At 34.2% G+C, this 24,742-nt stretch overlaps 1 protein-coding gene and 1 non-coding gene across 2 annotated transcripts; one reads left to right on the top strand and one right to left on the bottom strand.

Moving 5' to 3' along the window:
- The first annotated feature begins 21,512 nt into the window (after positions 1–21,512).
- Positions 21,513–23,825, top strand: LOC145112864 (uncharacterized). Its single transcript, XM_079048983.1, has 3 exons — positions 21,513–22,106; positions 22,242–22,931; positions 23,040–23,825. The coding sequence occupies exons 1-3, from the start codon at positions 21,513–21,515 to the stop codon at positions 23,823–23,825; spliced, it is 2,070 nt and encodes a 689-aa protein (XP_078905109.1).
- Positions 21,642–21,748, bottom strand: LOC145118092 (small nucleolar RNA R71). Its single transcript, XR_013713075.1, has one exon. It is a non-coding gene; the product is annotated as a small nucleolar RNA R71 (small nucleolar RNA).
- Positions 23,826–24,742: the final 917 nt, after the last annotated feature.

The raw sequence follows: 24,742 nt of genomic DNA on the forward strand, positions 1-24,742 counted from the left end.
AGTTTTGTATTTGAATTTACTCTCGCTGATTTGCCCTGCCTTAACCCATTCGACTGGATTTCTCTGTTGCATCTATTGCTAAAGGATGAACAAAAATTTGAACCTATTGTTTCACATCTCAAAAGAATGTTGGTTGCTTACATCCAAGAAGTTGGTAAGATGGATGTGGAGATTGTGACTGTTCTTTGCAAGAAACCTACAGTGCTTCCTAAGGAGCCTCCGAAAGATCTTGACAAGAAGAAATTTAGACGAATTCGGAAGGACAACTGGAGTATGGCGTTCCAGATACGAGAAAGGGCTAGTGCGAAATTCAAAGATGTTGCTTCTTTTGCCTGACAAGCATTTGTATTCCACTTCGTGCCTGAAATATGTTATGGAATTAGCAAATGGTTATAAAGGGAACGATGCTGCTGACAAGAAATGTTTCACAGATATGATCAAGTGGTACATCACTGTTCTTAAATCTTTGCGTGGTCTAATGCTGTTACTCTTTAAAGTTCAAAAGCGTCATCCGAACTGAAGAATCTGCCTTCCTTATTTGACACAAAGCGGGAGATTGTTGGGTCATTTATTAGATTGTGTAAAATTTATTATGTATCTAGTTAGCCTTTTTACGGTTTGGGTCTGTCCATCCATTTTAATATTTCTAGGGTTAGGCTTTAAATACTGCATGCATGTATTGTATTAGGGTTAATCGTTTTGTGATTCCCTACCGTGCCTTTATATTAGAAGTTCTTCATCGAACTCTTCTAAGGCATTGATTATTAATCATTTGACATCACTCCGATCATAGATTTTATTGTTTTGATTCATATTCCAGTTTAGACTCCATCGATCTATTATTTTCTTATCTCAACACCATGTACTAAGTACGGTGTTTTTCTCTCAATCTTTACTTTAATTTGCTGTTAACTTGATTTTAGTGAAACCCTATATTGCTAATTTATTAGTATGATCAATGGACTTCTTAATATCAGAAGTTCATGACCCTAATTTTACGTTTAGGATAATATGCCTTTGATAGATAAGGATTGGTTTTGAATTTTGATTGAGCATTAGTAAGTAGTAGTCAAGTAGTGTTTAAATGTTATTGTAGAATTGACAAAGGTATCGATTCTATTTTTATGGGTTATTGGTGCTTTGAGGATATGAATATAAACTAGTCACTCTTTGGTTTGTACAATCCCACTGCAAAAAAAGGATACAATCTTAAAGAATTTTTGTCATGGAAAATATTATGCTGATTAAGCAATATGTATTTTTTTGTAAACAGAACACAAGCATCCAAGAGGTTCTTTTCGGGGTTCTCCACTTAGCTTGCTTGTTAGCTTGATGTAAATTTCTTTTTCATACGTGTAAGTGCTCTCAGCCTACATTTTGTCATTGCTTTATTTATTTATGAAATTAGAAAACTAAGTTTCATATCTCTTTGTCTTTCTGATTCATTAATGTTCTTAATGTATGTTAACTTTGAAAATGTTAAGTTAATGATTATAATTTTTGAAATTAAATAATATATTAATATGTTTGTCATTGTGAAAATGTTAGGTAAATAATTATGAAAGTATATGCCATATTTTTAATGATTATTGATTTTGAATGTTTAAATTTGGCAAACACATTGAATACAAATATATAGTGTTCTTAACTTCTTAGTATTTGTTAACAGTTTGTAATATATAATGAGTTGGGATCCTTGGGTAATTTATGTTTTCATTCCTTGTTGACTTTGGAACTAACTAAAACCCATTTCATTTGTTTTGTTTGACAATCTGCTCGAGGTTTAGGGTAAAATGGTTGAATCTCAATAATGCTTGCTGTAATTTTACGATTTAAAAATGCTTGTGACAAAAAAAGATACATCCATACAGGGAATGGGAGTCTAACTATCATGCTATATACATCTAACATATACATGATGCAATAATGGTTGTTACTTAATGCAAATAATTCTTGTGAAAAATTTTATATTTTCTTTTCGTGTTATTGAATTATTCTCTCAAATGGAAACTTGTACATCCTGCAACTTCTAGATGATCTATAGGAATTTTATTATGCTTAATCAACACAACAATGGGAATTCCCCTTAAATATTTTCAAGGTTCATTGCCATTGTACATTCTATTGCTATGTTGTTTGGTGGACATATGCAAAAGTCTCACTGCAGATGGTATGTCAACTTTATTCCTTCTTATTTGTTGTTTTTTTAAGGATGTAAATGACCATCTTCAAATCAAAATCATATTTTGATATCAGTATGTTTTCTATGATGCAATCCAAGAGAACCATCTTTTAAGAATTTTATAAATGTTTTGTGCTACTTGTTTAGGTGAAGCTCTTGTGAACTTCCGGACAAGCATTATTAGTTCAGATGATGTTATTGGTCAATGGAGACTAGAGGATCCTGATCCATGTGGATGGAAAGGTGTAATATGTGATTAAAAAACCATGAGAGTTATATCTTTGAATGTTTCCAATCACAAGTTAAAGGAACTCATATCACCACCTATTGGAAAGCTAGATCACTTGAAATTATTGTACGTGATTTTGAAACTCTGTTTAACAAGTTTGTGCATGCTTAATACAACTACTAACATGCTGTAGAGATCTTCATTCCGGAATTGGGAAATTGTATAGAGCTGCAAGGATTGTAAGCACAAATTATTCTACTATGATGATTGGATTATATTCTTGTTTTTTGAGATATTGATGAATGGTTCCTTTTTCTTCTGTTGTTATTATTTTGACAGATTTTTGCAGAGTAATTACTTGAGTGGATTTATTCCTCCTGGATTGGGAAACCTTTAGAACCTTCAAACATTGTAAGTTAACTCTTTTATGGTAGCTTTTGAACACTTTAAGTACAATTATAAAAGTTGTATTATTACTGCTATCATTTTTAATATTTTAAAGAATGCAAGTTAATTTTATGATGGTTATTTCAACTAAAAATAGGTTCTGGTATGTGCACCTAGCAATGTGGCTGTAGACAAACTTGCAGAGAAGATAAGTGCCACTGGCTTAAAGGTAGCCTCATTTTGTTGACCTTCTTTATCAAGTCTTTCTTTCTACATTAAGTAAAACTGTAAAAAGAAACACCCATACATATCTTACTGGATTAAATCAGTTAAACAGAAATAACACCTAAGGGATGTTTACAACTACTTTTCTTGGTAACAATTTTTTTAATGGTTGAACATTAATAGGTTGTACTATGTAGCCAACATCTAAAATTGTTGCATTTTGGAATAAGAATCGGTTGTTAGAGATTTGTTGGTTCTATTGTTTATGTAGGTATTTATCATAACCAGGTTGTACGACTGTGTGCTAAGTCATGGGAAGTTTTTAGTTCACCCATTGAACATTTAACCCTCTATTATCAGGTTTGTTTGTTTTTCATAGTAATTTAGTTATGCATAGTTGCATTTGTTGCTCAACTCTCATCTAAAAGATCTGTTCAATTGGTTTATTTCAATATTAAGGTATCATACTTTGCAAAACGTACCCATTTACAATATTGTAATTAATGAACGTATGATGCAAACAAATAAATGAAAGTACATTGCTATTTCTTGCATGATTGTAACAAACAAAAGAATGTTGTCTTGTTCAAAAGAAAAGATTTTTTCCACTCTTAATCTAAAGACATCATTAGGAGAACTAGAGACCTATTTCTTGATGTGGCCGTTACACCCCTTTGTTAATAGTTTCCGAACTTGCCCTTGGATAGACAAAGGAAAATTATGGATGAATCTGATATGACTCCAGGAGAAATTCTAAATCTGAAGAAACTGGAAGAATTTAGAAATTAGATTGATTGAGATATGTAAAGATAGTTGTTAGCGATATTGATATTAAACTCAATGAGTATATTTGTCTTTTTACACAATGTAATGACTAAACCTCCTTTTTGGTGCATTTATTGTATCAAATGGATTTTATTTATTATATATGGATTTTATTTTGTATAATGAGATATTAATTGTCATTTAATTTAAATATTAGTAAATCTATAAAAATGTTTTTTTAACACATTTAAATTTAGGACACGCAAAAATATGTGTCGTGGTTTTTTATGACAGAGGCTTCAATTATACGCAATGCGCGTCGTAAATGTGCGTCGTAAGATTACGACACGCAAATGCGTGTAGTCTTCTTTTATGACAGGGTCTTCCTTGACACGCATTTGCGTGTCGTCTCACCCTTTTACGACACGCAATGCGTGTCATTAAAAAGTATTTTTCTAGTAGTGAATGTTAATTACAAACCTTGTATTATTCTTTTAAAAGTCATATAATCATCTTAACTAAACAAGATACCTGTAAAAATACTTTCAAAAATTAAATATTATATTTATATATCATAATTTAAATATTATATTTTTAACCAGGAATTTACGGATGTTGCATTTTTCCTAAGACATGGATAGAAAATGTGAAAGTTATTGTTCATTAATAAACAAATAAAGGGCAAATTTGTAAGAAAATAAATGTTGACTGAACGCAGGAGAAGACACCAACGAAGGTGGGATGATGATGTGATGGGTAAGACAACAAATTTGACACTATGATGGAGAATAAAACAACAACGATAGAACGATAGAGAAGACAAGAAAAAATAAAGGTGGAGGAGGGCTTAGATAGCATATATATCTTCACATGTTTAGATAACACTTATTTCATGGAAATTTACATGGTTGGGTTAGTTTCATTGTGAATCAAAAATAAGGTACAGGTTGTTGAGACAGTTGTACCATGAAGATCAATGGAACATATATACCATACCATGATTATTTTGGGGAAATTTGCAAATGTAATTAAGAATGCTTAATGTATGAAACATGAATATGAAAGTAACATGGGATTTGAATTATGGAGTCATAAAAATAACATGATATATATATATATATATATATATATATATATATATATATATATATATATATATATATATATATATATATATATATAGGAGAACTCATGGAAACATGAAATTTTTTGATTGTGAGATAAAAGTCAATACTACCACATATAACTAGGCAATCTTAGTTAGATGTTCTGAAGCAGAGTCTTATCTTCATTGTTATAAAAAACTTCTTTCAACAGCTAAGCAATGTTTGATCCAGAACTTCGATGATGTTCCAGCAACCTTAGGGAATAAATTTAATTTATTCCAGTATACAAAATTTTAGGACAACGACACTTTAAATACATTTTATTTATTATAACTCTAAAATAGATATTACGGTGAAAGAGTGTGCCCAAAACATATAGTGCATTAAATACATAGTTATTATATAGCATATTAAGATCAATATAAAGAATCTCTAGTTTTGCCATGGACGTAGCTTAATCACACTGATCAAGTGAACAATGTTAAATCTCTATGTTGTTGTTAATCTTCATGGCATAATCATAGCCATTATTGTGCTTGCGTTTGTTGGGGGTATTCTTAATACTTAACACACAAATATCTTAATCAAAGGGCTTCTGTCATCTCTATTCACAAGTTTCGGTTCTCGTCAAACTTATGGATGAAACTTCCCAATAAAAAATATGGATGAATGTCAACATATACTGTATAAAGATATTTATGTATGTACATCGTAAAGTCCACTTTGGGTCTTCTGTATGTTTAGTCTATTATTTCACTTGTAATTTGTATATAACTAGTAATTTGCCCTAGCACATTGCGGCAATGCCAATACATTTTATAAGTTGAATTTTGACAATTGTATTAATAAAAGTTAGTTAACGTTGTATTTGTTATTAGATAAATATACAAGGTCGGTACCATTGATTAACTCCAATTTAGACCGTCGAATAAAATCTTATTGTTTGTGACCGAATTCATACGTAGGAAACATGCATAAAAATAAGCACACAAACATATACAAAATTTACGTTGTATAATGAAACTTGAATTTATAGCAATAAACTTGAATTTATAGCAATGAGTACATAAAAAAGCAAGTAATTTTTTAAAAAAAGTTAACAAAAAAAGTTTTAAATTTTGTCCAAACATTGACTACCTTAAATTTATATACACATACATACAAGGAAGGATAAACACAAAACTTTAGAAAATAAAAAATAGTGAAAGTGGCATTTATAAAGTTTAAAATGAATTGGGTTAAAATGACATTTAAAAAAAATAAAAGGATGAAATATTACTTTACCAAGTATTTAGAAAAATATAAAGGTGAAAATATAATTTATGAAGGTTGAGGGGTTGCAATGTCGGTTTAAACATACACTGATGTTGCAAATTACTATACATTATATTATCAAAATTTTATGAGATAATTACTATCCAACAGTTCTAAAAGAAGTTTGCAAAACTCAATAAACCGGTCTACCTGCTCTTTAAGTTATCAAATTGACAAATTGCCTAATCAAACTATTAGATCATCAGTTTCGCACATATTTTTGTATTACACACGCTTTTCAAAGACGAAAGGAGTCTAAACTTCTCGAGATCAGACTTTTTAAGTATTAATAAACGGAAAAGATATTTAAACAAATAAAATATAAAAATATAAACTTGAAAACCAGGCTCTAAAATTTCTGAATCTGTGGGTTTGTGTTTGTCTGTTGCTGGTACAAATTTTTATCCGTGAACCAAAAGTATATATTATCTTCTTTGGACTTATGTTCAACCCGTGAATGTATGTCTGATATATGTATTTTCTTTTTACTTTTTTCATTTTGTTCTTTTAATATATTTTTACTTTTTCTAATGAAATGTTTCTACATGTGATTGGGCCATTTGCTCTTGTTTTCCACCAATGTAATTATTAATAGAAACAAATGAAATAAATGAATTCTATGGTAAATTTCACACTGTCGTGATATTTGCACATCATGCAAAAGTATTATTAGTTTCATAATTTCGAACTTATAAAATGTTTATTAGTCCAACTCATGTTATTTCATTGATTTTATACGACATCGAGAATTTTTTGGTGCAATGTTTATCATAAAAACTTAGAATGGAAATTCAACATATCTCCACAATAGTTTTTGCACTTCCTTATTTATAAGATCCACTTATTTTGTTTTTATAAACTGTCTATTTAACATAAAATCAATTTACTGTTATTAAAAGTATTATATAGACGTAGCATGTAAACGTATAACAAACTGCGTCGCTAACAATTTTTGAATGGTGAAACTAATTCTTTAAAAAAAAGCATCTATAGATCTAAGGTAATAACATTATTATGCATGATTTGTTGGACTCTATTCAAAAATTCTACAACATTTGGAGCAAGAAAACCAAAAGTATAAAACACGAAATATATAAACATGTGTTGAATTTCCATGCATGCTTTCTCATGTTTTGTCATTTTGGATGGGGCAACTCTTAAAGCAGTCTGACCTATAGTGAAAACTTCACTCCACAAGCCCACAAAAAGGAAAACCCTTATTAGATCCACATATGCGTGTTTCCCTCATACCCATTCAAAAACTGAAATATCGACTGGTCTAAGTGTTGATCTTCCTTCCGACGAGTCAGTCAAAAAGTTCATATGTGCATCTTTCTTTGCAGAAACCCTCATGCGCTAAATATATCAAAAAGAACATCCATAACCATATCGTGTCGGTACTTGAAACCAATGAACTTTCTTCAATATACTACATGCTCCCCACAAGAGTCTAAACATGCTTTGACACAAACATGACATATCTTGTCAATCGAAAATAAAGAGATCATAGGACGATATTTGAGGATAACACGATATTGTATTGGTGACATATATTGGCCAATACCATCAATATGAATAGCCATAAGAAAATCATGAATATGTGGTACCCATAGACACTCAATCGGTTGAAAAATATGAGACCCACCACAATAACTGAAAAATCACATAATATTTAAACATTATTTTTTAAAACGGCAAACACACGGACACACACTAATCTACTCATAGACTACACATTGCATGCATAACTACACTTAAGCCTACAACTTGATGGACACCTTTTACCAACATTTGATACTCCTAGACTAGACACTCTTTGTAGTTACTTGCTATTTGAAAAATTGAACATCACATTTAATGAACTTTCACAATAGTTTGTTGGACTTTCAAAAGCTTATTTAACTCAAATAATAGTTTTTAAAAGCTCTTATTGTATATTTATTGTATATGCTTTAAGCAAGATCTATTTCAATGAAAAAGACTAACATGATGTTGACTGAAGTGGCCAAAACTAAAGTCACATCTTCTGTGTTGAATGACGTGGTTTAACATGAACTGAGTAGTACACTAAAGGGGCCATTCATCACTTGAATCTAACGCAACTCTTCATTTTTACCAACAAAATTCAACTTGGAATTAAGCACAACAAAATATATATAGCGTACATTGAAATTTTCAAGGAAATTATGATAGTTTTTACATCTACATGCACGAAGGTTCAATGGAATTACAATAATACCTAAAGACACAACAAACTATAACAAGGTGGTAAAAAAATTAATGCTCGATTCTCAGAGCTGAAGGAATATAGTTGTCGGTATCCTAATAGAATTCTTTTGAGTTGTCCCACAAAATCGATTTTTTATTCCTATATGTTTATGTAAGTTAAGGTATTTACTATTGCAATTGAAGGTGAAGTGATAAGACTTCTCATGAATCGTAAGAAATATGATTATACACAATTTGATTTTGCGATTGAGGGTGAAGTGATAAGACTTCTCATGAATTGTAAGAAATATGATTATACACAATTTGATTAAAAGAGAATATACGAGCAAAATATGCATAGTGAAATTTAGACATTTACATAGATTTATGAAACATATATTCACTCTCATGCTCAAATATATCGTTTTCAAGGAACTTTATTTTCTCCGACATCTTTTTGATCTATAAAAACGTAAAACCAACAATTCACATGCAACACTTTGCTTAATTTTGCTAAGATGTTTTTTTGTTACATGTGAAAGGGCTAGTGTGGGGTGTGCATGGGAAGTAACTTGAACCTAATTTCTTTTATTTAAAAAAACAACAAAGATTATATTCGCCATACCAAAATAACTACGGGCTTTAAATCTAGGATGTTGGGATTAAACAGAACAGATTAAACAATTTCAGACAAACGATAAATAATTTCAGTAAAATGTACGGAATAAAATTATGAAAAACAGTAATCGAAAAACTATAAAACTGGACACATAGTTTAACTTGGTTCAGTCAATGTGGCCTATGTTCACGGACGGAGAGAGAGAGAGAGAGAGAGAGAGAAGTATATTAATCTTCCAAGTACAATTACAATCACTAACACAATGTTGCACATCACTTGAGCTCTCAAACAAAAGTATTTCTCTTGCTGACAAATCGCTCGAAAGGACATGCTCCCAACCACATAATGATTGCACTTGAAAACTATACACACACACACATACACACACACACACACTGACTGTGCAGTCACACAATCACAAATGTAGATGGAGAAGAGAGTCCTTATTTATATGCAAGCATGTGGATACCCTAATTCTGATGGGTCAGACTCACCCACAATTAAGCCATAAATGGAACCAGCCAGTCATAGAACGCCATGCAGCCACTTTTAAAATATTCAACCTCGAGGGATGTGCACGGCCACCTGTCATGCACCTAGGCAACATATTCGTAATGCGTGGGGGGCATTCACCATGCATGGATCGCATTCTCCAAAGGGAGGAGTGCATTCAGCATCATAACAACACAACCTTGAGCCGCTATGACTAACACATCATATTCTCCGAACCTAGCAACATATTCTCCACATCAGGAGACCGTTTAGAAGGACCAACGCATTCATGGAGCACATTCTCCAGATCAACATATCCATGAAGGACATTCTCCAAGCAGCGCATCCTCCTCAAGAAGGAGCGAATTTGGCATCAATTGGAGCTCATTTACTTAGGATCCAACGTATTCTCCTAGTGCCCGATCACTTTAAGGACATAGAACTATTTTGCCAAAGGAGCATTCTCTTGATCAAAGGGAGCGTTTTCTCGTCGACCATTCTCTCACCAAGAGGACATTCTCTCTAGCCATTCTTTCATCGGTAGGGCATTCTTTCTATGGCCATTTTGATCAAGTATCCACACCCTAATAATATCTTATTTGAAGGCTTGACTAACTTAGACTTTATCTTCTATTCAACTCTTCAACATTCCGCAGTCTCTCTCTCTCTCTCTCTCTCTCTCTCTCTCTCTCTCTTTCCAACCCCATTCCTTCAACTCTTAGAAGGGAAGTTGAAGCCATGAAAACCTTCAACTACTATATGGTAAACACCTTAGTATATTTATCGTATGAGTTCTCTATACTAAGGATTTTCTTCAGCTTAACAACCCTTAGGTTCACCATCTTGAACTTTCTGGATAATTATATCTTAAGCTCATTGATTTTCTGCATGTTACAACCAACAATCAACACATCATCAACATTCAACACGATGATGATGTAAGAGGAGCTAAATTTCTTTAGGTAACAACAGTGATCCATATCACGTCTCGTGTACCTACTCTTTCTCATGGAGTTATTGATGGGTTTTCTAGATTACTTCTATGTGCTTGCAAAATTTCACATAACAAATTATAGAAACACACAACGTAGAAATTCTATGGCTTTTCTCATAATAACAACATACTTTAAAACTACTAAATAACCTAGCTAAAATAAAAAATCACAAAGGTTTAAGAAACATACCTTATTGATTTTATCATAGAAATCATTGTACTTTCAAGAACCCTTCTTGGAATGCTAGCCCCAATAGTGTGGAAGCCTCTAATGAATCACACCCAAACCCTAGGAAAGCCATAGGATCAAAATAAGATAGAGAGGGAGAGGAATTTTGAAATTGCCTTGTGTTGTGAAGGGTTCTTAAGTCTTATGGAGGTCCCTATTTATAGTTATAGGAAACCCTAATTTGAATTTAAGATAGTAATATTATATTACAATTCAAATTCACTTTCCTTATCATCCAAGAAGGCTTCCAGAAGCCCTAGAGAAAGCCTCCAAAACTGTCCCCTCCTAGGGAGGTTCTAGAATGCTTCCTTGTTAAACTTTTGAACAATTGCACTCTAACCCTTAGACCCATTAATTAATTCTAATTAATATAAAAAAATTAATTAAATTAACTCTGATTAATTCTTAATTAATTATTTCTATTTCTAATTAATATATTAATCCTATAATATATTAATAAATTATTTATCTCTCTCTTAATATCAATTCATGCCATTTCCTAGTTATGAAAGCAACCCAAAAAGGACTTTACTATTATTCACTTAGTATACTAATTTAGTTAAGACCTTAGACACACTAATCCAACAGTCTCCCACTTGGATAAGTTGTCAACTATAATTGAAAGTATGGCTCTCTGAATAACTAGTAAAGAGTGCATTCCAAGCCACTGCCAAACTCTGATTAAATCAGACAACCCTAAGATAAGTGATCAGTTATCCCTTGTATCTCATGATATCGTATGGACACGAGACATAGATTAGAATCAATCTCATGGTCCAAGATTTTGTATCTCGATTTCCGGATTTGTGATGATGTCATCAGACTACTAATTGAACACATCAATTCAGTTCTGACTGGGCCCAACACTTATAATGTCAACATCAAATCAGCAAGGGGCTCAAAGATATCTCTTTCCCTAAATAGGAAAAATGAATGAATAAACTGACAGGATTTATAGGTTACAAAAATCATATTTTGGTGGAAAAACTTAAACCCTAAGTTTGCATGTAACCTAAAGGATCTATGTTTTTACTATTGAATGCAATAACCAATTGAACATCAAGAACCCAACAAGAACCCTAGTATTTTTAAAAAATAATAAAAGGGTTTAGAAAAACATAGCTTTGATTATACTAGCAGATAATCAATCAAAATCCTTCTTGTAGTCACTTAGAAGCTAGCACCAGAAATCTCGTGTCTCTAATGGTTCACACCCAACCCTAACAACAAGAAGGCTGAAAGAGAGATGAGGGGGGATGGAGTAATTTAGGAAACCCTAGATAACCCTAATTTGAATAAAATAATATTAATTCAAATTGGTAATTATCCACCTTCCTATTTATCTGTAGGGAATATTCCAAAAACCCTGGAATATCCCTAATCTTCGTCCATCCTTCCAAGGAAGGTTCTGAAACCCTAACTTGTTCAACTATTGAATAATTACACTTTAGCATTTATGCTTTAAATTAATCCCAAAATTAATTCCAATTAATTTCCAATTAATTATTAATTAAATAATACTATTTCTAATTAATATATTATTTTCATAACATATTAATAAATTCATTTATTGCTATTTATTAATCATATAATAAATCAATAAATCAGTCCCTCTCTCTAAAAGTCATCCTATTCAATTACTAGGTCTGAGGGCAACTTAAAAGGACTTTGCTAATAATTCAAGTATATATTAATTCAGTTATTGGATTGGACACCTAATCCAACATAAACTTTGACTATATAGTCATACATTTTAATTGTCATGTCATACATGGAAATACACTTTATGACATCCAGTTACAAATGTGTTGATGCAAACTAATGTACAACAGATTCGTAAACTATGACGTACATATATCCATTTTAAGAATAGACAATATTATCGTATTAGAATTACTCATGATTGAATCCATGAAGTAATTTATAAGCACGAGTTTAACCAATACTCAAAATCCCCATTTCTAAGTACTCATGAATATTGTAGCAATCCCTATGAAATGTCTAATCCCTATGGACAATCTACAAACAATTCATGACAGTCTTAAATCAATACCAACTTCCCTAAATTATGACTGACTGTGACATTTTGACACATGCAAAGTGAAACACAAGAATAAATTAACTGAAAAATGGTATCATACACCTTGAACATAAAGAAATATCCATTAATTAATGACCATTCAGTTACTATTTATTATTGTTACATTGTTTCAGAATTATCAACTAACTACTAAAATCTAGAATCTAACATCATCTCTCAGACTAATGCTCCTAGCATGCTCAAAATACATGATCTTGCTTAATCCCTTTGTGAGAGGATCAACATGATTATCCTCTGATGATACTCAACTCACCATGATTTTTCCTTCTTCTACTCAATGTCAGATGTAATGGTATTTTTTTATCGATGTATCTTGATCTACCATGATCCTTTGGTTCTTTGGTCAAAGCAACCACACATTCATTGTCGCAAAATGTCTATTGGTCTTGGATTTGTGGAACAACCCCAAAATCTCTAATGAAGTTATTCAACCAAGTCGCTTCCTTCATTGCCTCCCTTTTTGTGATGTACTATGATTCACAAGTAGAATCCGCCACCGTCTGTTCCTTATAACTCTTCCAAGTAACTGCTCCACCATTTAATAGAAATACCTAACCGGATTGTGAATAACTGTTATCTCTGTCTATTTGGAAGCTGGCATCACTATAACCACTTACTTTAAGTTCATCTTTTCCACCAAAGACTAGGATCATATCCTTTTTCCTTCTCAAATACTTAAGTATATTCTTCATTATTGTCTAATGATCCATGCCATGATTTACCTGATATCTACTAACCATGGTTAAAGCAAAGGCTACATCTCGTTAACTACATGTCATAACATACATGATTGATCCTATAGCCGAAGCGTATGGGACTTGACTCATTGCATCTATTTCGTTATCAGTACTGGGATATTGAGTCTTGCTCAATATTATAGTATGATGTATGCGAAGATCCCCTTTGTTGGAATTATCCATATTGAACCGTTTCAATATTTAGCCCTAGTATGTACTCTAGCTAAGCCCAAGAAAATGTATATGCATGTCTCTATAAATCCTTATTCCAAGTATATACGTGGCACCTCCTAGATCGTTCACAGCGAAACACTTTCCAAGCCAAGACTTCACCTCTTGCAAAGTTGGAACGTCGTTTCCTTTAAGGAGTATGTCATCAACATACAAAACTAGAAAGTTCACTATGCTCCTACTAGGTTTGACATATATACAAGAATCATCCTCACTTTTAGAAAATCCAAACTCCTTGACCTTTTCATGGAAGCAAAGATTCCAACTGCGAGATGCTTGTTTCAGTCCATAGATGGACTTCTCAAGCTTGTACACATTATTAGGGAATCTTGCATGTTCAAAACCCTCTGGCTAATCCATGTAAACATCCTCAGTTAGTTTTCCTTTAAGGAAAGAAGTTTTAATATCCATCTGCCACACTTCATAATCATGATAGGCAGTTATGGAAAGCATTACCCTAATTGACTTAATCTTGGCAACTAGGGAAAAAGTCTCATCATAGTCAATCCCTTGAGTTTAAATAAAACCTTTCGCAACCAACCGTGCCTTGAAGGTCTGTATATTACCATCCATGTCGATCTTCTTCTTGAAAATCCATTTGTTCCCTACCGTCTTCCGACCAGGTGTCTGATCAACCAAAGTCCATACGTGGTTATCACACATGGATTGGATCTCGCTATCCATTGATTCTTTTCATTTTGCAACCTCATAGTCTGCCATTGCTTCCTTGTAATTAGTTGGATCATCAAAAGTTTACTAGTTTACTATCACTGATAAACGTGTCCCCATCTGTCGTTATATGGAAACCATAAAATCAAGGTGGCATGCTAACTCTACTTGATCGACGAAGAGGTAATGAATTGTCAATGGGATCAATAGGTTCAGCCTCAGGTTGAGAGCTAGTGTCATCAAAGGTTCTTTCATAGGGTGACTCTTGAAGCTCTTTAAGATCAATTCTACTATTACTATCTCCTTTTGATATGAGCCCTCTCTTACGAAAGGCTCCTTTTCGAGCTACAAAGACCATGTTCTCACTTGGTCTGTAGAACAAGTATCCAAATGTCTTTTGAGGGTAACCAATGAAAATACACTTCTCGACTCTCGATTCTAGTTTATCTTGGGTCTCGCGCCTAACAAGAACCTCACAACCCTAGACCTTGATATCTGTGAGCGAGGGAGGTTTCCCTGTCCACATCTCATGAGGTGTTTTGGTAACCTTATTGGTAGGAGGAAGATTGAGGATATGAGAGGGTCTCTCTAAGGCATACCCCTAGAGTTATATAAGAAGCGAATCTCGACTCATCATGGAACAAACCATGTCTAGCAAGGTTCGATTTTGCCTCTCAGCCACACCATTAAATTGTGGTGTTCTAGGAGGTGACAATTGTGAAACGATTCCACATTTCTTAAGATAGTCATTAACCTCGATACTAAGATATTCTCCACCTCTATCAGATCAGAGCATCTTTATCTTCTTGCCCAACTGATTCGGTACTTCGTGCTTAAAGTCTTTGAAATTTTCAATGGTTTCCGATTTATGCTTGGTTAGATAGATATACCCATATCTACAATAATCATTAGTAAACGTCACATAGTAGCGATTGGTATCTCTTTTGGCGGATCTGAAAAGCCCAGATACATTTGTATGTATTGGGTCTAACAATCCTTCACCTCTTTCAGAAGTACCAGTGAAAGGTGTCTTATTCATCTTGCATAATAGACAAAACTCACATTAATCGTCCGATTTAGGTCAAGCGATTCCAACACTACATCATTTTAAAGTTGGGCAATGTGTTTCTTGTTTATGTGCTCAAGACGACAATGCTATAAGCATGCTTTGTCTAAACTATTAAAAGAATCAATATTATAAACACAATTTCCAAGTTCATTCACACACAAAATAGTTTCATACACACCATTACAAGGAAAATCTTTGAAAATAAATGCCCATTTTTATAAACTAAAACTGAACCATTTTCATTATCAAAACCATAGCGATAACCTTGTCTAAATAAACCATAAAATGAAATTACGTTTCTTGTCATTTCTGACGTATAACAGTGTAACGCCTGGTTCCTAGTATGTATTTTAATAAAGAATTATTCATTTTTACAAAGGGACTTGACGAGTTGGAGGCCCCAAACTCGTCGAGTAGGAATGGGAGAAGTTTGGACGCGAGACTTGAAGTCTACTCGACGAGTCGAGAAGCCTCGACTCGAGGAGTAGGTATGCCAGAGTGAAACCCTAATTTTTAGGGGTTGCACCCTATTTAAACACTTTATCTGGCCTCAACTACAGCGTCCATCACCTCTAGACCTTAGTCACGAAACCCTAACCCATTGTGAGTGTTCTTGAGCCATTGTTGTGTGTTCTTGGTGGTTTTGAAGCTTAAGAAGGAAGAGGAAGCTTGGGGGGTTCAAGAGGAAACACGTAGATCCAAAGTTTGTGCTCCATTTCCAGTTCATTTGAGGTATAATTCTATACCTTGACTATTCATTTACTTGATCTCTTCATGTAGTAGTTTAGGGCTTTTAGGAGCATATTTTGGAACCATTCATGGATACAAGCATGTTTTGGGGTATTGACTTCAGATCTGGAACCCTTGAGGGACTCCATGGCATAAAGGTGCCCACTTTATGGTCATGGGAGGCCCATGCAACTTGTGAACCTCATTTTAGGGCCTTTTGAGCTAGATAAACCATGCATGAACGTAAACTTTGTAACTTTACGTGTTATATCGACCCTAGAAGGCTAGATCTATGTTTTGGATGCATTAAGCCCGACGAAAATCAACTGTATGGAATTAGACTTTGGGGAACTCGACGAGTCGTTCTTAGGACTGGGCGAGTTGGGTCGTGGTTCCCCAACCTCTTCTGTTACTGAGCAAACTTGTTGAGTCTAGAAGATGACTCAGCAAATTAGACGTGTTTATGGACTTGAAGATCAAAGAACTTGACGAGTCCAAGGATGACTTTGCGAGTTGATAACAAATATCCCAACATATATGAAGAGGAACTCGACGAGTTCATGGATGAACTCGACAAGTTGCGAGTGAAATGCCCCGACTTGTCTGAAGGGGAACTCGACGAGTACATGGAAGGACTCGAAGAGTTCAAATGGAAAGTCCTGATTCTATCATAAGGAGAAACTCAGCGAGTTAGAGGGTAACTCGACGAGTTAGATCGCGAGTTCGAGATTCTCTGAATCATGGAACTCGACGAGTTGACGGACCAACTCGGCCAGTTGAGTCAACCAGAACGCTGAATTGGACCAGAAGGTTGACTTTGACCGAGTTGACCTTTGACTTGACCATTGACCAAAGTTGACCCTTAAAGGGGTTATAAGTTTGAAAGAGTAATTAAAAGAGACGTTATGTGTAGGAGTTTGAGGAGAGTTGATCCCATCACCGAGGACAGTTCAACTACTTCACGGCATTGAGGTGAGTTACCTTCCAGTAAGAGTGGGTCTAAGGCCACAATGTCGGCCCACTAGTAGGAGTTGTTAGTTAGATGATTGTCTTGGTGATAATTGTCTGGTATGCCACTATCTGTTATGCTATATGTGCCAATATGTTATGTTTACTATGTGATAGTGGTAGGGGTGAAATAGTCCCCGATTACCGGTTGAAAGATACCGGAGGGGAGGCCAGCTCCCGGTTACCGGTTGAAAGATACCAAAGGGGAGGCCATCACCCAATTATGTTAGGCAATTACCGGTTGAAAGATACCGAAGGGGAGTCCAACTTCCAGTTATGCCAGTCAGTTACCGGTTGAAAGATACCGAGGGATAGGCATTATTTGTTTATGGTATGTGGTACATGGGGGAACTCACTAAGCGTTGCGCTTACAGTTTTCAGTTTTGGTTTCAGGTACTTCCTCTTCGAAGGGAAAGGAGCCGGCACGGTAGCAGCGCATCACACACACGATTTTACGCATATGAGAATTGATACTATGGTTGTTTTCTGACAAATGGTTTCATAATTATTATATTTAAAATGAAAATTTTTGGTCAGGATTTTTGGGAAGTTACAAAAAACATTTGTTTAAATAAAAAACGAATCATAACTCTACTATAAAGCTTCAACTTGATATCTCTAACCAATGTAACAAATGTCCTTTCTCCAGTGGCATAAGTGGTTCGATCTTTCCAAGCTCGAGATTCTATTCTTTAGTTCCTCCAATATCGAGCACATGTGATCATCACATCCAGTACCAAGAAACAGTGAATCTAGTAGCATGAAATGTTTTTGTAAATACATGAATATAATTTGGTTGTTTGAACCATCTCATCTTCAAAGTCTTTCAGGTAACTTTGAGGTTCTTCATGTGAAAATTGGTTAAAAAATGTTTGTAAGAATTTAGGAGTGAAATCATAATCAAATCTGTAACATACTCCACAGGAAATTTACCACCCATGTTGCCCAATCTGTCAATGTATGTTTTCATTTTGTTGACAAATGCACATATATGGGTTCCTTTATCGTACTTGCATGCAAATAAGGCTTTGTTGATATCAAATATTTCGAGCCTCAAAAGGATAGAAAGGAGTAAGGGTTTATCAACAAGAAGATGAGGTGAAAGAGTATGTAGGAAAGCATGCGTATAAAGCAGAGGGAATATCACCATTTCCAGACATCTTAAATAAGAGATAAGATTTTTAGTTAGTTGATTATATTTAAATATTTATATGCAAATTAATATTCAAGCGTAGGATCCAAAACTACAATTCGAAATTAAGAAGAGTGATGTCGTAATCTAATTGCAAATTTATTTAAGGTAGGTAAAACACTTTATGAGTTTCAATCTATTGTGAAATTCCTAGATCATTTGAGATTCATTGAACTTTTCAATGACATGTTTATTCTTAGATTATGATCTTCGATTTGTGTCTGGGATGCCGATGATCACAAAAAAGTTGTAATAACCATGCAAACCCGCGTGACAACCTCGTTCCCATTTATGATCTCACATTGACGTGTCGGTTAACCACGCACGCTCCATCAACAACTATAAACTCAAGTTGTGCCATTGTTCAACTTTGTAGTTCCCAATTAGTGTGCTACTTAACCACGCACGCACCACTAACTACTCACAAAGAACCAATGTGCGTTTTCATGGATTAGCATACAATTTCACATTTTATCCTATGTAACTAGAGTGGAATTTTGGAAGGTTCTAGTACTTATATATTATAATTTTAATATGATTATGTCCTATCAAATCCTTTGGCTAACGAACCTCCACCATACAAAGAAGCAGTGGGTGAAAAGGACATCCATTTAACAGTCATTTTATGGGTCGTTTCCTTATACCTCTCTTATAGTGCAACTTCATGAATGAGGCCTACTATTGATTTGACTGACTTTTAGTTATACATATAGTATTAATAATCTTATACATATGTATATGGTGTATTTTAAAATCTTTTGAAAATACAATGTTTAAATTTAATTATTTTGATTAACAATTAATTAATTAATCTTTTAAACCCTCTTGATTTAATATTTATCTTTTAAGTAACCATTTAATTAAATTAATTAAATGATTTAGCAATTAAATAATTATCAATAGTTAGACTATTAAATAATTAATTAATTAATCTATTTAATCCTAATCCTTCCTTACTTTTCGGAAATTAGGGTTTAGGTTATCTAGTTTTATCTGTTCAAATTTTAAGACAATTAAAATAACAAATAAGGAAATTAGGAAACCCTAGCTATTTTCGAAAAAGGCACAGAGGCAAGGCAATTTTCGAAAACCATAAAGGGCTTGGTATTTTTGATTTACCTGGTTTCTTTTAGGGTTTGAAAAATGTGCAAATTATAGAACAAGCCTAAGGATCTGATACCACTGATGGGTTTTCAAGAATACTTCTATGTACTTGAGAATTTCACATAACAAATTATGGGCACATGCAACTGATATTGCCATATTTATACATATTTTTAGGCTATATTTAATTACATTTTGATTAATATTTTGGTTATTTGCTTAGATAAATGATACTTATAAGGTTAAATTATATTTTGCAGGCAAAAGAAGACATTTTGAAGAAAAGGGACTGAAAGCGTTAAAGATTGGAACTTTGGAGGATTAAGGCTTAAAAGATGAAAAATCCAGCAAAACACGTATTCACGTCGTGAGAAGTAAAGGCTCACGACGTGAGTGTGGACTTTCTAGAAGATAGACATCGCGAAGCAATAATCCTTGTTGAATACGAATTATTACTACACTCACGACACGAGACATCTATTCTCACGACGTGAGTAGGGATATTTTGAAAATTATATAAATCCTTGATCCCTACGACTTCAAGGAGGTTAGTTGGTTAGAAAAAGTTTCCAGAAGTCAAAATCAGAGAGTTAGAAGGCTAGGAAATTGGTTTGAATACCAAGGAAGAAGAAGAAGTTCATAAATACTTTCTAGTTTTGCTACTTTACTATGCATTCGGTTATGATTATTTTAGTTTATTTGTTAGTATGAGTAGCTAAATCTAGCTGCTTCTATTAGCTAGATGAAGTTGGACCTCATGGTTTGATTCTATTGATATAGACTTTTCTTGTTGGTTAATGTCTTGTGTTTAATTGATTACACCTAGCATGTTTAATTTGATATTAGATTGCTCTAAAGTCTTATTCTATGTAGTTAGTGACCATTAATCTGCATGAATTCGATTACCTAGTAATTTAGTGAACATTAGATTATTAGAGCTAAGATAGAACCAATCTTAGATAAGTAATTGAAGTATTGAATTTGACCGTGCTAGAGAACTCATATTATGAACATAATTGTGTTTGTCAACTCAATCTTACATAGCTCCAACTCTATTTAATAATTGATTCTTTGTTAAATTATATGTGACTATGCATAGATCTACATGACTTAATTGAACATTAGTTAATTTGGAATTGAATTACTAATAATACATTAATTGGTAACCAACAAGAATTGTCATACTTAATAGTTAAGCCATTGAGGGAAAGTGGATTCAAACTAACAGAAGTGTTTTTGTTATTTGATTGAATTGTGTTAAGAAGTTAAGTACATCTAAACTTGAAAAATTAGATAAAAACCATTACTTTGCTAGAACTTAGGTTAATTCAATAGTAGGTAAATTAATTAATTAAAACCGTTCCCTGTGATCGACACCCGACTTACCTAAACTATCATATTATTCGACTAGGTACACTGCCTAGGTGCATTTTAGTTAGTTAAGTTAGTTAGGTTATAAATTTAAAACTAGGTGTAGCTAATTGCATGCATCAGCAACCTAGAAATTCTATGGCTTTTCTCATAATAGCAACATACTTTGAAACTACTGAATAACCTAGCTAAAATCGAAAATCACAAAGGTTTAATAAATATACCTTTTTACTATTATCGTAAATAACAATGTAGTTTCAAGAACCCTTCTTGGAATGCTAGCACCAATAATGTTGAAGCCTCTAATGAATCACACCCAAACCGTAGGAAAACCCTAGCATCGAAATAGAAGAGGAGAGGGAGATTTCAAAAATGGCCTTGTGTTGTGCAGGGTTCTTGAGTCTTATAGAGGTCCCTATTTATAGTTGTAGGAAACCCTAATTTGAATTCAAGATAATAATATTATATTGTAATTCAAATTCACTTTCCTTATCAACCAATAAAGATTTAGAAGCCCTAGAAGGGACTCCTATAACCGTCCCCTCCTAAGGATGCTGCTGGTCACTTTTAAAGGAGCTGCAAAAGACTGGCTGAAGGCACTACCACCTGGTGCAATCACTACTTGGGCACAGATGCGCGAGAAATTTCTAGAACAATTCTACCCACCATCCAAGATAGCTAAACTCAAGAAGGCAATAACCAACTTTGAGCAGCAACCAGGGGAGTCGCTTTATGAGGCATGGGAACGATATAAAGGGTTACTCAGAAACTTCCCTGAAAATAACCTTAACATACAACAAGAAGTGTCTATATTCTATGACGGGGTAAATGTCATGACGAGGCAACTCCTTGATTCTCAAGGACCACTCACAAAGAAAAATCCGGGTGAAATCAAAGAGTTAATTGAAGAGTTCACAAAGCATTCTCATGAGTACCACAATCCAAGGAATGATGGAGTTAAAGGCATTATGGGAGGAAATTCTGAAGACATGGCTGCTGTACTAGCCATGCTTAATACTATGGACAGAAGAATGACAAAAATCGACCAATCAATTCATGCTATTAGAGTTGGATGTGAAAGATGCAATGGTCCACACTTGACCAAGGAATGCCACTTGGACAATAATGGAAACAAACATGCTCAAGTTTGCTATTCCAGTGGGGATAAATATAATGAATACTGGAGAAAACCAAAGAAGGAGTGGTTGCCATATGAAGAATACAAGAAGCAAAAAGAAGAGAAATATAGGCAGACTAGCCGATGCTTCTACCAAAAACAGCAACCACAAGCTCAAAAGAAAGTTGACTTAGAGACCATGCTTACTCGTTTTATGGAGGCTTCAGAAAAAAGACATGATGAGACAGATGCAGCTATAAAAGATCAAAGATTGATGATGAAGGATCAACAAGCCATGATGAAAGATCAACATGCTATGATGATTGACCAACAAGCATTATTAAGAAATCATCAAGCATCGATCCAGAATCTTGAAGCCCAACTTGGTCAACTATCGACTTTGGTGAATGATAAATTATCTCCAAAATTTCCCGACAAGAAGACTCAATCACATGTAATGGTGATTGAAACCGAAGAAGATGCTATTTCTGAGTTCTTAGAAGCACTAGAAGTGGAGCCACAGCCGTCCGAACCAAAGCCGAAAAAGTCGAAAATCGACGAGAGAAATTCTGGTGAAACACCGAAATCACGACGTGAGCCTTCAACGCTCACGACGTGGGCTGGGTCTGAACAAAGAAATTCAACAAATGTTCCGGCTTATCATCCTCCTTTATCGTTTCCATCCCGAGATAATATTCATCCACTGGAACAGGAGCATTTGGAATTTATGAAGCAAGTGAACGGTATTCCAATAAATACTCCTTTCATTGAGTCGTTATCTAGAGTTCCTGAATATGAGAAGTTCTTACAAGATTTAATAGATACTCGTCAGCAATTAAAGAAAAATTCCAAGGTATTTATTATCGAGCAAAGTTCTAAGGTGGTATTGGGAGAGTTACCAAAGAAGATGGGAGATCTTGGACGCCTCACTCTTCCATGTGAGTTTGGAAATAATACAAAGACTTATGTCTTAACTGATTCTGGAGCTAGCATAAATCTAATGCCTTTCTCGTTCTCTCAAAAACTTAATCTTCCGGATTTGAAGGCTAGAAGAATGACAATCCACATGGCAAACCGTTCAGTGACACATCCTAGAGGCATTGTGGAAGACATCTTGGTAAAAATTGGCAAATTCGTTTTTCCAATTGATTTTGTCGTTATGGACATGAAAGAAGATAATAATGTTCCAATTATTCTTGGTCGCCCTCTATTAAATACTGCTCGAGCCTTGGTTGATATTCGAGAGTCCAAGCTAACCTTGAGAGTTGGAGATGGCGAAGCTACTTTTGGAGTGGAAGATGGCTTTCAATGGAATAATGCTCAAGTTGAAGTCTTCAACATTGATGAAGAGGATGAACTTGAAGAGTTAGAGAAGCTAATGGAAGAAGAACTTAAGATGATTCAACAAGTTAAACCCACCAAACCAAGAGTATCCGTTCCACATTTGTTTGAAGTAATTGCTTATAAAAATCCAATTTCTTGGGTGAGTGAGGAAAATGAAGACTTATCGAGTGACGAGGACGAGGTTACTTCCAAGGAAAAGAGTTTAGCTATGAATGAAAAGATGGTTCCTGTAGAGCTGAAGAATGAGGAAAAATTAGAGAATAAATTTCATGAAAATAAAGGGACTAAACAAAAACTTGAAGTAAATGAAGTGAAGGCTAAAAAAAGAACTCTAAAAAGGCATATATTCGACGAGTTCAAGTGTACAAAAGGAGATGAAAAGAGCAGAAGATACAGTTGGTAATTGACACTTTGACCAATTCAACGTGAGGCGGCACGCAATCCGGCTCATGACTCCAACCAAAAAAAGCGTTTCTCGGGAGGCAACCCGAGCTCGGTTTGAATTTCTTTTCATTTTTTTGCATTTAGTCTACTTTTTGCATTTTTAGTTGGTTTTTAGGATAATGAGTCATCTAATAATTTTATGAATAGTACAAATCAAATGTGGGGTAATTTAAAATTAAGTGGTGAACAAATTAAGGGTTTTTGATATAAAATGGAATTATTAATTCGGCCTAGTTTTATGCCCAGCGAAGACTCACGACGTGAGCCTAAAAGCTCACAACGTGAATCCATAATGAAATACGGGATGGGCTGGATTTGTGCTCTCACTATTTTAGCCTAGTTTGTGGCCCAACTATTAAGCCCAACTGGACTCACGACGTGAGTCCTAAAAGCCCACGACATGACCTTTAAAATCACGGGACCACTGATTAAACAAATCAGAAACACTTTGACTGCCACTTTTACCAAACTCACGAAGTGAATTCGAGTCCTGGTCCCCCTCCCCACTTTTGATTTCGGCAGTTTCTTCCAATAATATAGAAATTTGCTTACTTAACAATTGTTTAAGGTAACATTTACGTTTTAATTCTTCATTTTGTCTAGTTTATTACATTTAGGGGCTAGGGTTTGTGTTCATAGTTTAAAAATTACAAATTACGCATGATTATGCCCGAATTTCATCTTGCATATCCCTGTAATGTGCTTGAAATTGTTTGTGGACAAAACCCTTAGCGATTATTGCACTTGATTTGTTTGGAATATTGCTTGATATTCAGAACTTAGACCGACTGCCTTCGAGCCTTGTTCACGACGTGAGCCTTTAAAGCTCACGACGTGAATACTGGATTACATATTAATTTTGTGTGATGCTTAATG

The sequence above is a fragment of the Lactuca virosa genome, chromosome 5 (genome assembly GCF_052849685.1).
Source record: "Lactuca virosa cultivar CGN04683 chromosome 5, Lactuca_virosa_CGN04683_v6, whole genome shotgun sequence".
NCBI lineage: Eukaryota > Viridiplantae > Streptophyta > Magnoliopsida > Asterales > Asteraceae > Lactuca > Lactuca virosa.